General features: G+C 47.2%; 1 protein-coding gene across 4 annotated transcripts in view; it reads right to left on the reverse strand.

Annotated features, from left to right (window-relative positions):
* LOC120947281 (uncharacterized) overlaps nucleotides 1-13,195 on the reverse strand; it is a 119,737-nt gene that overhangs the window by 2,838 nt on the left and 103,704 nt on the right. For all 4 annotated transcript variants that reach the window (XM_040362477.2, XM_040362479.2, XM_049606959.1 and 1 more), the window contains 5 exons: nucleotides 8,172-8,323; nucleotides 6,896-7,045; nucleotides 2,755-2,925; nucleotides 2,511-2,690; nucleotides 79-2,145 (listed from right to left, as the gene is read on the reverse strand). In XM_040362477.2, coding sequence (XP_040218411.2) covers nucleotides 79-2,145; nucleotides 2,511-2,690; nucleotides 2,755-2,925; nucleotides 6,896-7,045; nucleotides 8,172-8,323 — 2,720 coding nt within the window. The remainder of the gene's footprint in view (nucleotides 1-78; nucleotides 2,146-2,510; nucleotides 2,691-2,754; nucleotides 2,926-6,895; nucleotides 7,046-8,171; nucleotides 8,324-13,195) is intronic.

Below are 13,195 nucleotides of genomic sequence, written 5' to 3' on the forward strand. Positions count from 1 at the left end.
AAAAGAAACGGGACTGTAACGCATGACCGTGCAAAGAGGAAGAGAGAGCGACCACAAAAATAAAGCCCGCAAACCTACCGCATCGATGCCAGCCTTCCGGACGCTGTCGTACTTGTCCAGCATGAGCCGCATCGACAGCCCGGTCAGGAAGAGCAGACAGTTCTCCTTCCGGATGGCGGTGTGCATCCGGGCCAGCTCCATGATCTGCTGCCCGACCAGCTCGCGGAAGCGCCAGTTCATCATGCTGAGCGGCGGCTGCAGACACATGCCGAGATGGTTCATCAGCGTTTCGTGCTCGCACGCATCGATCACGCGCAGAAACTCGGCCAGCGTGCGCACCACCTCGAACTTGATGTCGTCCGAATCGAGCAGGAACTCGGTGTACGACGGGACCAGGTCGCGCGTGGCCTGCTCCCGCCCGATGATGAGCGCGATCTTGCTGATCGAGGCGGCCATCGTGCGCCGCACCGAGTCCTGCACGTCCCCGCACAGGTCGAAGAAGTAGCGGCTCAGGATGGGCCAAAACTTGTCGCCGAAGGTGAGCACCACGGCCGGGAAGTTGTACGCACAGTCCTGGCACAGCTCCATGTTGACGTTCTTCATGTGCAGGAAGTCCTCCAGCAGGTTCCACTCGACCTCCTCGTTCTCCCAGCGGATCAGCGTCTTGAGCTGCTCGGCCGCCCGGATCCGTTCCACCGTCGTCATGGTGGGCGTCACGGTGCTGCTGCTGCTGCCCGCCCCACCCGATGCTGCTCCAGCAGCCGCTGTGCCGGCACCGGCATTGTTATTGCTGCTGTTGGCCGCCGCCGCTGCCGCCGACGATTGAGATTGGGACGGCAGCAGATCCTCGTACATGTAGATCAGCTTGTTGTTGTCGGTCTCGTTGTTGTTGATGCTGCCGTAGCTCGAGTCGCTGTCATTTTGGTTCTCGTTGTCCTCCACCACCATGGCGGCCGAGGACGGGCCCGTCTCACCGCCGGTGGCAGCCGTCGGCGACGGCTCAGTGTTACCGCTGCCAGTGCTGCCGCCGCCGGCTTGCTGCTGGGTCAAATTATTGTTCTTGCTGTCATCGGTCGCCGTAGCCCCTGCGAGTGGCGCCGCCTTCGCTTCCACCAGCCTGCTGCTGCGCCGCTCGTTTCGCTCCCGAACGTTGTTATTGCTCGCATCGGACGCCTCATCGCCGGCCGTGCCCGTTTCCTCCTTGTCAATGAACTCCAGATCCAGCGCCAGCCCCGGGCTGATGTACCAGAACTGGTGCGAGTTGAAGCACTCGTCGATCGCATTCTCGTCCTCCTCCGCACCCGCCTCCATGATAAAGTCCAGCCCGCCCGCTCCGCCACCACCGCCGTCCGCCTGCTGATGCTTTGGGTTATCGCTGTCGTAAATCACGCCACTACCGCCACCCTCGCCCGCCTCCACGTCCACCCCGGCCAGGCTCAGGTCCGGCAGATGGTTCGACCCGAAGTTGTCGTCCTCCGAGTCCCAGTGGCCGTGGTTATCGAACGCATCGCTACCACCGCCCTGGTCGCCCCCGTCGCTCCCGGACGGGTTGGCGAACGCGTGCTCGAAGTTGTTCTTGAGCGGGGAGCAGTAGCGCATGAAGCGGTTGAGCGGGTTCTTCTCGTCGTAGCTCTGGTTGGCCCGGTACAGCGGGGACGGTGTCGGCGACGTGGACGCAATCGACGAGCTCGAGGACAGCGACTTGTGGCGGACGAAGAACAGGTCGGTCAGCTTCGAAATGCCACCGCCGCCATCGTCCGATGTCGAGCCCGTCGACTGCCGCTGGGACAGATGCTCCTCCACGAACACCACCGAGGCCAGGTAGGCCGCCACGTTGATGCAATCTTCCGAGCGCGGGGAGGTCGCCTTCCACGAGGCCGAGCTTTCATCGTCCGCCGACTTGACGAGCGAGAGCAGGGCGTGCCGTTGGATGGAGTCCTTGAACCGTTGCTCGTACGATTCGTAGTTTTTCAGCAGCACGCTCGCCGCCGGCTGCTGGCTGCCGGTTGCGAGCTGTCGCGCATTGCCCATCAGCTCCTGGAACGCTTCGTCGGCCGCGTTCGTTATCGACAGCTCGAGGCTGCTGTTGTACGCGAGGCCGAGTATCTGCAGCTGCGCGAACGTTGCCAAAAATCGGCCCAGATTCTAGGGAGAAGCATCGCCCAACACAAAAATGTAACACAAAAATGTAACATTAAAATGATGCTTTTTTGGAGCTGACTGCAAGAGGAAGGGAATACAGGGTTTCTCAGGAGTTCTCATAGCTGTGGGACACTGTATTGACTCCTTCTTGCGTGAAATGAACTTAATACAATGGGAATTGGGCTCTATACTATAGCACTCTTGATGGACAAATCCAATAGGAATTTCAAAGAAGCCTGTCCAAACGGGATGCCATAGAGTCCAATTTCCAACATATGAAGTTCACTTCCCATAACAAAGACTCAAGGAACTGTCTCACAACTATGAGAACCCCTGGAAAACCCTGTAATGTTACATAGCATGCATACCTTTAGCGCCGCCTTGATCACCCACAGGCTTGTGTCGAACATGAACTTCTTGTACGCCGGCACCAGCACCTTGCGCCGCTTCTCGAGCGTACAGAGCAGCGCAATGAACGGCATCACCTCGGCGCACGCCTTGCGCACGGTCCAGATTTCGTCCTCGCACAGCTTCATGAATATTGGCAGCTGCAGAACAGGGTTAAAACAAGGTTAGTAATGTAATACGCTTGAACGTTGCCCGCATACTTACCAAATTTTTCTCGAACACCTCGTTGCCCAGGACTTCGCACATCACCGGAAAGGCGGTGGCACACTCCTTGCGGACGAAGTTGATCTTGCAGGTACACATTTTCACGAACCGGGTGTACAGGAGCTCGTGCGTCTTGGCGCATCCCACCAGCGGGGCAATCTTCACCATCAGCTGCGTTTTGGCAATCCCCGAACACGTTACGGCGAAGCGGATGCATTAAGCATTTAGGATTGTGTTGGTGGAAGGTAGGAGAAAACCCATAAAGTCGATGGTGGAATGAAAAGAAAGAAAAACGAAACATTTGGAGAAGAGGATTAGAAAATGATTGTAATCGGTGTAGGAGAATGAGAGAGTTTGTTGCGCGAAAATGAGAACAGGCAGTGTTGTTGTACCCTGTTGGCTTCTTCGAGGTGGTGGTATTGAGGATAACCATTTCATTTCACGCCCTACTCGTCCTCCTTGCTCACATGACACGTCGACTGGGAAACAACCTTTAGGCGAAAGCGTCACACGGCCTAGCTCATCAAAGCTGGCTGTGATATGAGATATCGGATCGAAAGTGCACCATTTCACAGCCACTTTGAGAGACAGGACATGCGTTTGTACCGAGAGAAAGGTCCTGTTGGAACACTGCTGTACTACGTCACTGTAGAACTGTATAAATACATTTAATCATTTTCACACGTCACTTTATCAAACACACATACACACACACACACACACACACACACACACACGATTGCGCACTTTAAAACTTCGTTGAGATGGTGGCCTGCTGCTGGTGGTGGTGAGTTTACGCCACCGTGACGCTCTTCAAAGCTGGCTGTGATATGCGAAAAAGGAATCTTCCCTTACACAATGAAGGACGCATTTCACAGCCACTTTGAGAGGGTCAAAGTGACAACGAGGGACACGTTGTTGTTGTCGTTGATGTAAGTAACACTTCCTCCCACGCTGTACATTGCTCAAGAGTGGTCAAACTCGTCAAAATGGCTGTGATATGAACTTTTCTTAAATCGACACGGCACAACCATTTTTACGACCTGACCACGAGCAGCCCCTGTTTTTCCACACTTTTCAAACTTCTCATATTGATTTTTTCACTTTTTATTCAGTAAAGATGCATCAATAGAAAAGATTTTACATATTTTATCTATTGCAGCTAGCTAAAGTAAGGTTTCTCAAAATATGTCGCGCTGTGCCAAAGATGCAAATGAAACGGATTATCAAAGGTTAAACTCGAATTCGAATCACAAGCAGACTAATGAACAAATATTGAAAATTTTGCATTGTTTATGTTAACCGCCAGAGAAAATCATAACATTTCGATATAGTTCCAAAAAACATCCAAACAACATGGCAGGGAAACATTACGATTACGCGCATGGGATACAGAGACGAGACAACCCGAGATAGATAGAGAGAGATTAAGAGAGATAGAGAGTGAGAGAGAGAGTGAGAGACCAGATGTGTTTCAGCACCCGACCGAGCTCATCAAAATGGCTGTGATATGATAGTGAATAGCGGAAAACGAGTCCGGTTTATTTGGTGATAAACACATAGCCACAACCAATTGATGAGCCCAGTCCGTTGTGTGTGGTTTTTCGCATCAATAGGTTACGGTACTGCGCTCTTTTTTTTGATAGGTAAAGATAAAAACAAACCTTTTGCTCTTTCTACTACTATTTCCTGATGTCTGTTCTTGTTATCCTTCACGCGAAATTGATGAAACGCTTTTCGTTTTTGCAACGTTATTTATAAACGATTGTTTTTACTATGAAACACTAATAGTTCTACTGCTTTTTTCATTCTCTACTTTACAAGACCATCGCTACTGGTAAAATCTATCTAATCAGGCTTTTCATGGATCGAAACAAACTACACGGGCATAAAAATGGCGAGTGGCAGTACTTTACGTGAACCATCATATGGTTCGTTTTTGATACGGTTTGTATTACATTAACTCTGTACGACAGACCAAGATTTAAGAGGTGAAGGAAGATCGTTAAGATCGTTGAAAGATCGACTATGATGAAGGAGCAAAAAAGAGGTCTTTCAAGTGAAGCCATCGCAGGGCGATTCTTCGATGCAGGTAGGTAAGTGACGCATTGCTCATCAAAGCTGGCTGTGATAGCAACTATCAAAGCAAGCTACAACAACCAAGTTTGATGACAATGCATGGCACCCAATATATTGTTGGCATTTTTTGTTGAATTTATTTCGTTTGTGGATTAAGAAAATGGGACGAAAGAAACGACGAGACCAATCGAATGGAACAGATTGAAGTAGAGTTTAGAACTAAATTATGCGCTGGTAATTTATTTAAGGAAAACAAAAGATGTAAATTCAATTATAAAAAAAATATTTACTTAAAAAATGAAACTGTTGTAAATATTTGTACCGTAAAATAAAATAAGAATTGTTAAATGATACCTAGAACGTAATTAGAAAAATCAAATCACAAACAATATGATACACAAACAAACAAAAAGAGCCTAAGCTTAAGCGAAACGTTTTTTTGTAAAACATTATAAATCTTAGTTATAAACAAAAACATTAGTAACAAAACAAGCAAACAAAACTCACAAAACTGTAAAGAAACTCTCGGCACACACAAAAGACAAACAGAAAAATCTAATAACACAAGCCAAGTAGCTAACAAACCACAGAACACACCACCACCACCGCATACCATGAGAAAATGAAAGAAATACAGGAAAGCGAACAACAGTTTTAAAATTTCTTTAATATATGGGCAGACGAGAAAAGAGCGCAACTGTAGTAGTACAAAGGATGCATATGTATCGTATTTTATGTAGCAGCTAGCTAAGTAAGATTGTTGGCATACGCACAAAATCGGTTGCAGAGAGATATCACCGGTTCCGCTTTGCCACTTATATACCATTATACCTTTTTACTTCTATATTGTATCTATCAACATGAAAGACAAGGTAGTGAGATCTACCAGTACTAAGCCGGCGCCAGCCGTCACGGGTTGAAACGCCACTATCTCACTACCCATGTCTTTCTTGCAGACAAAATACAGCCCAACGACACACCTGTGTGCTTAGTAATTCCACCATCACCGGAGTAGCAGTTGCAGTTATAAAACACACACGCGCACCAAAAACAAGCAAACACACACACACACACAATACAAAATCAAACCATCACCACTAGTAGTAGAAGTAAGTAGGTAGAGCTAGAAAGAACATCGGGAAAAAAAACATCACACAAGTTGTAGAGAAATGAAGCAATCGAGATAATGACCACCATTACTTATGTTTATTTTTCTTCACATCACTCATCTTTAAATCTACTTCATCCCAACACCACACTATCTCGTTGAAGTATAGTGAGAAAGCGTTTTACCAAAGCTAAGTAGTTTCTACCACTCTTATACACACTACCGACTACCACACCTCTATTGAATAATAATTGCAAGAAAAGTACATACAATGTAAGCGATATTCTATTTATGTCCATAAGAGATGTCTCACCAAAAGCTGAGCAAAGCTTTAGCCAAAGAATATCTACTAAGAATATGTAAGATTACTAAGATACGAATGCATCTTTCTCAAGGTGCATAGAATCAGATCTATAATAGAAGATTTTCCTTCTGAACGAACAGCCGTAGTACAGAGAAACCCTAGAGCATAAAAGGAGAATCAGCACCATGATGGGCTCTCTCTGAAAAAGAGCCAGGGAGAGTTCCTCTATGAAAAGGTCGTTCACTTGAACGAAAAGGCCAAGAAATGGATTCAACACTATAGACGAAAGCAGTATACAGTAGTAATCATTTTCATAACGAATAACTCAATGTTATACTATACGCCTTTCTCCTTTTAACAGAATTTCATCTCCGCACCTCAGTGTAATCCACTTCCCTAACCTATACACTGCGAAGGGTACGGTAATCACACTTTATGACACTCGTTTTAACAGCACACTTTTCACACCGCTAGATAGTATGCTAATAGTAAGACGAACAGCCCTCACGAAGCCCAGGTGTACAACAACAAGCCCTTGGCGCACGGTTCTCCGTTCACATGGGGCATGATACGCACAAGGAGAATTAGCGAGAAAAATCAACCTCGCAGGGTAGAGGGAAGCAGTAAGAAAGCAGAACGTATATACTTACATGGATGTAGTTGGTACACATGTCCATAAACTGCTCGTTGATCGGCTTGCTGACCAGCTCCTCGACGATGTTCAGCTTGATCGTGGTCGCCCGGTCCAGGTAGCCTTTCTCGATCAGATACGTCAGCGATTCGAATGTCGATGCACGAACCTACGGGAAGGAGGGAAAAAGGTGATTGCATTAATCCAACAAAATTAAAACGGGCAGGTGTCACATGGGTAGGACGACACTACGGCACAAAACCGGAACATTCTAATTTCCGCTAAATAATTCTTGAACCTGAAGAGCTCTCCTCATCGTCCCAAGAGGTGTGTACCACTTCATTTCGGCAAATGAGGCAACTGTAAAAGTTTTGAAGCCTCCTCTCGTTTGAAGCAATAATTAGAAACCATGCTAACACACATCACTTCGCACAAATGAGAAGATGAAACTGTTGATGAACAGAAGGGCCTCTTGATGGCATTTAGCAAAAAAGAAGGGAGAAAAAAAAGGAACATCAGCCATGCCGGTTCCATCCAGCAACAAGTAGCAACAGCACAGTCACACAAGCAAGACGACACCACATCATCAAGACTTGTTTCGGTACATCATCACGGAAGTTTCACTTGCTGCATCAAGGAAATTCCAGCAAAGGCGAGGACACCCCGCCATCGTCACATCCTCATCGTCCCCGCGCCTGTTCGCCAGCAACATTGTTAACATTATGTAACGCAAATGGGGACAACGAGCGATGAGAAAAGCTGTTCTTTTCGCCTCCCGCTACCACCCAAAAAGTGTACACGTTGTATCCTTTTTCCACTATTGCGCGCTGTCTCGGTCGCGCGCTCAAGAAGTGGACTAAGGATGTGTCGCTCAGAAAGCTCAGAAAGCTACAGCCATATGCTAGCAGGCCACCGAAGAAGATGGCAATGGTGATGGTGGTAGAGACCACACACACGTTTCAACCGGTAGAGCTCCTTCGCATGCGATGTAAATGGGGCGTGAGAATGGAACCACCACCACCGAGAGGATATGAACTGACGTTCGCGGAGATAGTTTTGATTTTTCCTTTTCCAACAACACCACCACCTGGCCACCCTCGGTCGCGGTGAGGTTTTACTTTTCATTGGGCGTAAAAATGGGTGTGTTGATTACTGTTACTTCATCAGAAGGAAGCGGGAGGATTCTATTGATACTTCGCTGTCGTCGTAATGGGGGCCGGGAGTGGTGATAGTTTCTTAATAACTTTTACACGTTCGGTGCCGCGCACTGTGTCCCGGACTGATTGCACACTTACATTCGGTTCGTCTGTTAGGTAACGGACGATGATCTGCAGTATCTTCTCCAGGAACGCTTTGCTGAATATGCTCTGCTGGTCCTGGTCTCGGTCAAACCAGCTCGCGCAGTACTTCTGCAACCAGCAGGCCAAATACAGCCGTACGGATTCATCTGCAACGAAAGGGAGAAATAAGAGGAAAAAAAGGGAAATGTTAGTAAAGCACATAATATTTGCAACAATTTTGGGCAATTGAATTGGGGAACAAACAAAACCACAAGCCACCTTCCCACAGGTGAGTTTTCATTCATCGATTCAGAATATCATATACAAGGAGGGGAAAGGGTAAACAAGCCCATATTGGGGGCAGAGCGGTCCTTTCTACTGCTTAAACAAGAGCAGCCTAAGTGGAAATAAGACTTGCGTACACAATTTTATTTTTTGTCGATTTCATCACTACCCCTCTAAGCGGTGTGTGACGGTTCCCCACAACATTGCGCGAACCGTACAAAAGTACACGCAATATTATAGAGTGTTGTGCAGAAAGAGAGAGAGAGAGAGAGAGAGAGAGAGAGAGAGAGACAGAGAGTTTCAACTGTGTTTGCGTTTCATTTCAAATTAATTTGGTTTCTCGTGGGTAGGTACTCCGCCTTCGCTTCGGCTCCTACTACACTTCTGGCTAATTAATTTACCTTTTCATCGGTTACAGGGGTGCGCACAGCACTCCAGCGGTGGGTGAGTGGGTTTGCTGGGAAAAATAAAGGACCCGAGATTCGCGCCCTCGCCAGCCAGCAGTAATAATGAGTGCAACTTTTTTCATCATCTAGCACTGCTCTAAGGAGAGAAGGTGATTCGCGTTCCGCGTCGAGCAACGGCGCATTCATTCATTTGTTGTAAAACAGTTTTTTTTGTTTCTTGTCGGAAAGGAACGTCATATAGCATTTTTGCTTAACTATGAAGGATCAGAGGGAATATGATGTTCTGCTGATCGTGCGGGATGGGTAAAGCTTGCCACACCAAAAAGAGGGTGCGGCGGTTGGGATGTGGAGCAGGCAAGAGCAACGTACTGCGAAAACTGTTGAAGAACTTTAAAGGCACAAACCCCTTATTCTAAAAACCACACACCATGCGCCCCAACAAGAGTCGAGAAAAGCACAACCTATTAAGTGTGTTTCAATCAAAAACTTATGGCAACGAGTAGCGAACCATTGAAACACCGAAACTGAAGTCACACAAAAGTCTTCAATGGAATCACCTTTACCTTAGGCACACACATGGCATGGCATCCTCAAAAACCGCCTCCAACACCAACATTTTTGGGGTTTAGGGCATCAGAAACCTATTTGAACCTATTTATCGATCTGCACGGGTTGGGCGGTGGTAGGGGCTGGGCAAAGAACTCACAAAACTATTCCTTTTCATAGCGGTTGGGAACCATTATCAAAGCCCAAAGCACCAGCCCCTGGTTTTTGCGGGATCGATCAATCGGAGATGTGGTAAGAACCGGAAAGGGACGACAAGGAGCGCTGTCCTTTACAAACTATCGAGCTGACAGTTACTATGCGGTTACAAAGCACCAAAATCAACCGGTTGATTTATGCTCAGGCGTCCCCCCCCCCAAAAGGGAAGAATTTTCCATATTTTCTCTTATCGAAACAGACAGAAGTGAGCAGCCGTTGCAAGACACCCAGTTTGATATATTTTTCATTAAAATCTAAACAGTTTTTCCAAACATCCAGCATCTATCCAATTGCAATGAGATCACCTTTTATTGGGCGTTGGTAGTTAAAGAACACACTTCAAGACGTCGATTATGCTGACATCTTTCCGTGCGTACACCACCATCACCTTCCGCGCCGTACCACAAGGGAGCAGCAGATTTGTTGTTGCAAACATATCTTGCGCTCTCTCACTGTCTCTCTCTCTCTCTCTCGTTTATCTTTTACTCCTCCACTCCACGCACAGCAAAGAGAGAGAACAGCACTGAGAAAGATAGAGCGCTGGACGCTACACCCTAATAAATCGAGGTTATGTCATGTACCTTCCGACAGCAGCAGCACCGAACGTCCTGGTCAGGTGCGAAATGATGGTTCAGTTCAGCAATCTCACCCACGATTTGGGGGAAATGTTCCACAGGAAATTTGATACGGCTGTCCATTTCACGAACAGCATGACGAGATTCCTTTACCTTTTCTTGTCACAAGCACCCTTTCGTTGGTTGTGTAAAGGTATCCGCGATCACGTTTTTCGTCACAATGCACACCATTAAACTGTGACCCGCGAGACTCACTGTCGCTAGCTCTATTATCACAGCCATACTGCTCCCCGTATCATGTGATAACGATGCTCTTCCAAGCGCACTCACGGGATGCATCTCACATCCTAACCGTTTTCGGAACAACAATATCACAGGCACACGGTGTACTGTGGGGCGCTGGCTCGTCATCTTATCACGCTCGCTACTCGCGTTATACCACACGTCAGCCACCGCACATTGGTGTTTCCTCACCCGAGCCAAACTCGGCGCACAACACACACACACCTTTTCTTGCCCAACTGTGGCAGAACTGGACATGCCGATGCTGCACCGTCGACTGGCTTTTTTCGCGTGGGGGAGTAGTTCCAACGTACCAGATGGCACACACACACACACTTGTGTGTTTTGCGAGTGTGCATGCCGTGCTGTTGGGATACACATTGGCAAAGCAACAGCTAAAACGGGATGATATTGTTCTCCCGCGTGTGAGTATGTGGGTGATTATGATAGTGTGACGGTCGTCGTCGTTGTCGTCGCCGTGGTCGTAAGCGGGTTGAGCGTGAGAGCCATTAGAAGGACTTTGGCCCACCGACTGTGTGCACAACACACGCACACACGAGAAAAGCGCCCTTACGTTCCATCACCAACACACACACACACATACACCCCCACCCACTCTGTATTCCTTCTGATCTTGGAAAACGAGTGGAAAACAGGTCGGAACATGCTCAGCATCCCTTCAGCATCGATATGTCCCTTCTTCAAGAAGAGCAAGAGAGAGAGAGAGATTTAACGGAAAAACGGAAAGAGCAAATGTTGCTTCTAACACAGCCAAATACACACACACACACACACACAGCGACCAATTGTGGGAGGATGGGTGGGCGATTAGTACGTACGATCCTTGCATGCAACACGACCATTAAGGTACACAGGACCATTATTGGCATGTCCTTTGCGCACACACACACAAACACGTATACAACACATTCGCCCTCTCTCACTGATAAGAGATAACGCGCATATACGCGCGAGTGGTGGTTGAATGTGCCATTACCGTACTACCACTACCACTACTGCTGCTACTGATGCTGGAAATACTACTACTAGAAGTCTTTCCCGCATTACTACTAATACTACTACTACTACTACAACCAGCACCTGTCCCTTCAGGGAAGGCGGCAGAGCGATCCTGCGCGTGCCTACCACGCTACAAATGTGCGCTGGTCGTAGTGCGGGGGGCTGGCGGTGGTGGTGGCTGCCGTTCGGCCGTTGTCGTACGATAAGAGTAATTGCTCATCTTAAGGATGCTGCTGCCACCATTAACCGTTGAATCTTCTTATTGAATGAAGTGAGAGTGAGAGCGGTTCGGCAAAACCGTGGGTGTGGGACTCGCGGTCAGGGCGGAACTTGCTGTGCCTCTGTGTGTGTATGTGTGGGGGTTTCGCGAAAAAGCGACAGAAAAGGGAGGATATTTGAATAGAGCAAACTCAATAACGATTTGCTGGAAACAGCCTTTCTGCCGAAGGATATGTTTATAGATCATTATTTTGTTCGCAAAATTATTTTCCAACATATGTAAAAATGGCGGTTTTTCCGGTACAGGTTTTCCGTTTAAAGTATATCGAAAAATTAGCAGCTGTTATTTCTATCACAGCTTTCCACATTTGTCCAATTAATAATTGAATATTTGGTGCATAAGAGGATCTATAAGAAGCGTACGTGTGCACAGACACGTATCACAAATTATCAAGTTATTGATCGTTTTTGAATAAAAAATAATTTAAAATATCCCATGGAACTGTTTTTTATTATTTTTTAAACCTTTTTTAACATTTTACTAAAAAAAAAAGTATAAAATGTGAAAAATAATGCCCACCCGAGCAGACATCATCATCATGCTCCTTTTCTTTTCCATTTGTCGAACGCGAATTTTCACCGTTTTCTCGTGCGCTTTTCATTTCTCTCGCATCTTTTACGCAAAGAAGGCAACAACAACAAAAAAACACACATTTAAGGGGATACTCTACACGCGCAAAATAAATACCTCTCTCTGTTTTTGTTTGCTCGCACACGCACACACACAGAGGCAGTTTTTCCTCAAAGCCAGAACGAGAGAGAGAGAGAGAGAAAGTAAAAGCGATATTTATACAGAGAGCACACCGGGGAGGCCCTGTGAGATTGAGATTTGCCATGGCGACGCACAAGTCGGCGCATCCTCTCGGGCGGTGCCGAGCGAGAACAAAACGGCAAGCGAAGCGCTGGCAGCGAGGACGAGAGATAGAGGAAATTTTCCTCTATGAGCGTGTGTGTGTGTGTGTGTGTGTGGGTGTTGTGAGGGTTTTTTGCTTGCTGTTCAAATCCGCAGGATGGCCCTTTTCCGCACCTTCATTCACGAACACACAGATGCTTCCAGGAGCTATCGCGATGAGGAGACGATGATGAGAATTTGTACAAGGATGTGTGTGTGCGTTTTTATTGTACATGTGGTTGTGAAATGGTAGCAACTTCGGCTCCACGCCAAGGAAGTGTGGGAAAGCGCTAAGACAGGCACGGCGGCGAGCAACGCATTACCGTCTTTCCGAGCGGCCACACAGTTTTGATGGATTATTACGTAAACGGCAGAGGACAGGTGACAACTCCGAGCCTCGGGGTTGGTTGATTGGTGAATGTAGCGATGTTCAACGCTGGTGTGTGGGACGAATAAATGTAAGGATTTTTATGGCAAAAATTCTTACTAAAAGTTCATATATTTCATGTGAGATAGTTCTTTTTCTCGGAAGGTTTC

This window comes from Anopheles coluzzii, chromosome 2, assembly GCF_943734685.1.
Source record: "Anopheles coluzzii chromosome 2, AcolN3, whole genome shotgun sequence".
Classification (NCBI taxonomy): domain Eukaryota; kingdom Metazoa; phylum Arthropoda; class Insecta; order Diptera; family Culicidae; genus Anopheles; species Anopheles coluzzii.